The sequence below is a fragment of the Priapulus caudatus genome, unplaced genomic scaffold (genome assembly GCF_000485595.1).
Source record: "Priapulus caudatus unplaced genomic scaffold, Priapulus_caudatus-5.0.1 Scaffold714, whole genome shotgun sequence".
NCBI lineage: Eukaryota > Metazoa > Priapulida > Priapulimorpha > Priapulimorphida > Priapulidae > Priapulus > Priapulus caudatus.
This window is the reverse complement of record NW_014577775.1, coordinates 64,306-68,164: the sequence shown is the minus strand read 5'-3', so window position 1 is coordinate 68,164 and position 3,859 is coordinate 64,306. Positions and strand designations below refer to the sequence as shown.

Below are 3,859 nucleotides of genomic sequence, written 5' to 3'. Positions count from 1 at the left end.
GTCGTATGCATGTAACACGTGTTTTACATGTTACATGCACACGACACGTGTTACATGTTACATACACACGACACGTGTTACATGCATACAACACGTGTTACATGCACACGACACGTGTTACATGCACACGACATGTGTTACATGCACACGACACGTGTTACATGCACACGACATGTGTTACATGTTACACGACATGTGTTACATGCACACGACACGTGTTACATGCACACGACACCACTGTTGTGTGCGTGTAACATGTAACACGTGTCGTGCACATGTAACGTCATCGCTGTAACAACGTTCTGTGCTGTCGCAGGGTTGTGCAGGGCCATCGGAGTGAGCAATTTCTTGATACATCACCTGGACGAGTTCCTGCAGGATTGTACGATCGTTCCACACGTTAACCAGGTCGAATACCATCCCTACCACAACCCGAAGGAGCTCGTGGCGTACTGCAGAGATCGAGGAATCCAGTTTGAGGTATCGAGTGACAAGCTCTTGATGCGTGCAGGGGGCAAAAATCTGAGAATCGAGCTACAGCAAAATTTTTGGCAAGAGTTCACGGATCGTGAATGCGCATTAGATATTAGTATGCCTTTCATCTCGCATATGTATTACGCGAGGAGAGTGAAGGAACTTAATTGCGCAGTGGCCAGGGTGAGCATGTAGCTAGCCTGGCATGAATGTTTATCGACTCTTGTGTTATATACTTCAGATCTTGTCGAATTGAAACTGTCAGTAGCAAGTGTTATCTATTTTAATGACTCGGCTATCTCAGTTTCTAGCTTGGTTCTAGCTTGTTGCCCATAACGCTGGTGATTGATGTTGACAGGGGTATTCTCCGTTGGCTAAGAGAACGCTGCTTGATAAGGCTCCGATACAGGAGATTGCCAAGCGCAACAACTGCACTGAAGCACAAGTGTTGCTACGATGGTCCATACAGGTATTTGTCCATATGTAGCCAGCATTCGCATATGTTCTCACTGCGAAGTGTTCGTGTGTAGCATTAAACGTCATTGTTAAATAAATAGATTGCTTTATTGGGTAGCCTGGTTGTGGACGAGGCCGTCTATTTTAAGCTCATGTGGCAAGGTCAAGTGTGGCGTGGGCAGCCTGTGAGAAATTAGCCCAGTTTGTGACAGTTTTACATACTAGATGGCAGCACATGTTCGTTTCATGTTTTATGCGAGATTTTTATATGTGAGCACTCGTGTTTTTAGAATGACGTTGTGGCCATACCTAAGTCAACAAGTGAGAAGAGACTGAAGGAGAATGCTCAGGTAAGTCTATATTTTTCTTTCAAATAGCACATAGTCATAATTGGATCATTGCAATGGTCCAACATTATTAATTAATTTGGAGAATTGTAATAGTTATCACATATTTTACATGTATGTATACATTGATCGTTATTTAGGAGAAAATCTCAAAGTAATATTAAACACGCATGCATGAATTTATACTCGGAGACTATCGTACGAGCCTGTGATTTTAGACCACAGCAGCAGTTTGATGATGAAAGCAATGTTAATTAATCCACCTTTGGGATGGTTGCCAAGCTCGCCCAGTTTGTATGTGGTGCACGCCAATATAACTACATGGCGGCACGTCGTTGCTCAGCATTGTTTTTAAAACGTTAACTCTCAACGCCGGTTGCCTAGAGTCGCCTGTTGGTCACGTCGGGCGGATTGGCCAATCGCGCGGAAAGCAACAGTCGGCTAAAAGTACGAGTGAGATGCTTGTTGTCGACAGACTTTGTAACGTTCTTCTGTCTTGCTTGCTGTTGGTGCAGGTTTTTGGCATTGAGTTGTCGAAGGCAGACATGAACATACTTGATAATCTCCACACTGGCTACAGAATTGTCGACGCCAGCCTCATACAGGATAAGGTCAACCTGTCGTACGAACAGCTGCGGTTGCTATTGCAACGCGACGATTCTTGCAAACAGAAGAAGAAGATGCACAAGATAGTCGAGTCATTCCAAATTTAGTTTTAAGCCACGAGCGTGCAAAACAGAAGAGCAGTCTGCGGGTAAATGCCGTCTGGTGGGTAGGATAGTCGTTTGGCTAGTCATCATCACATTGCTTCTCCCATTGTTATAACACAATGTTTTGCTCTGCTACTGCATGTAATTGTATCCCCAGCGACGAAGTCGGCAGGGATACTATGGTTTCATGTCTCCCCAGCCGCCGCCGCCGCTCGGTCCGCCGCAGAGAATTTTCCTTCCGCTCTATAACTCGACCCCTAATTGACCTAGCTTTACCAAACTTGGTATACTTACACATCTTGGGGAGAAGGTGAGCAGCGTACCAAAACCAGGTCACTGCGACCTTTATTTGACCTTTACCTTGACCTTGATCATATTTCCCTTCCGCTCTCTAACTCGGCCCCCAATTGACCTAGCCCTACCAAATTTGGTATACTTACATATCTTGGGGAGAAGGTCTGTCGCATACCAAAACCAGATCACTGCGACCTTTATTTTTTATTTTTTTTATTTTCCCCTACTTGCGCAACGACTCTTGGTATACTTACACGTCTGAGAGAGAAAGTGCGCATTGGCACCTGTCTTTGACCTTTACTCTGGACTTGACGATAATCTCTCTGACTTTTAGTTTAACCCTAATCAACATAGCGGATTATGCGAGGAAATGTTAAGGCATTGTAAAAAACACGAGACTTTAAATTGCGTCGTCACTGATTAAATGACGTCATCTCTGTGTGCTAATGTAATTATTATACCTTCCATACATTGCCATTATGTACTGTTTCCGTGTAGCACAGTATTATACAGTAAGATTCTTTTTATAGTGTGTTTTCACCACTGACCTTGACCTTAGTTTGACCTTGACCATCGACTTAGATTTCCTCTTCAGCCTCCTAGGGTAACCAGATTCGACATACTTGCACATCTGAGGCAGATCAGTTGTGTAACAAACCTTTGTCTTTGTGACTTATTTAACTTTACCTACCTTCTATGTCCTTACAGAGATATTTCATTCATACTAGATCACGGGGGATACATGTAGTTGGCAACAACTGCCCTTTCTAGTTTTTTATTGTGCTCATGCTTATGAGTGCGTATGTAAAGTGTAATATTATCGAGCGCATTTTATTGCATACATTTATGAGTTGTGGTTAAGCGGGGCGGATCCAGAGGGTGGGTCGAGGGGGTCCGGATCCCCCCTTTTTTCGAGCTAAAGTTATCCCGCTTCAGAAGCGGGCTAAAGTCGTGCGCAGTATAAAACGACTTTTAGAAAGATGCATCAGATATGGAGACCATACTTTAGGACCTAATAAAAATTTAACATGTACTAAGTACATTTTAATCCATAGATTGACAAATCAGGTCCAAATCGTATCTTCTCTTATCAGGTTACTAGAAGTTTGACATAGTATATTGAAGGCTACGTGTACTCCATTTATGTGAAGGCTGTGTTACTAACGCTGTTTCTAAACTTGGTTCATTCCTTTTGTCTGGAAACTGTATTCTAAACTTAGTCTTCTGAATGTGACCTTGTGTTCAGAGTAAGTTTGAAGCATAGTTTTTTGAATAAATAGACCAAAATAAATGCATGCTGGAACAATATGCGGTCTCGTGAATATAAGCTGTGTTTGAACTGTATATCACTCCTTTTTTGGTGCAGTTCGAAAGAGTTAGGGTTAAGTACGTTACAGTAATACCAACCAATAGCTAACCCGTTTTCACATATTGCTGAAACAACATCTGTTGCCAGAGGATCGTGCCATTAGCCGCGTTCACACGTAGCAAGAAATCCGGTATTTAGCGTTCGCACGAGGCAAAATGCGCTGTCCAAGAAATACGGTATCTAAACAGATCCGGTATTTGATGTAAATA

General features: G+C 42.9%; 2 protein-coding genes across 2 annotated transcripts in view; both read left to right on the top strand.

Annotated features, from left to right (window-relative positions):
- LOC106813006 (uncharacterized oxidoreductase ZK1290.5-like) overlaps positions 1-3,859 on the top strand; it is a 7,853-nt gene that overhangs the window by 213 nt on the left and 3,781 nt on the right. The window lies entirely within an intron of this gene.
- Positions 317-2,495, top strand: LOC106813009 (glyoxal reductase-like; the record flags this gene model as incomplete). The annotated part of the gene is given in 4 exon segments (XM_014817052.1): positions 317-480; positions 833-943; positions 1,221-1,280; positions 1,793-2,495. Coding segments are annotated over 4 exon segments (533 nt in total), but the record flags the coding sequence as incomplete, so codon positions are not given.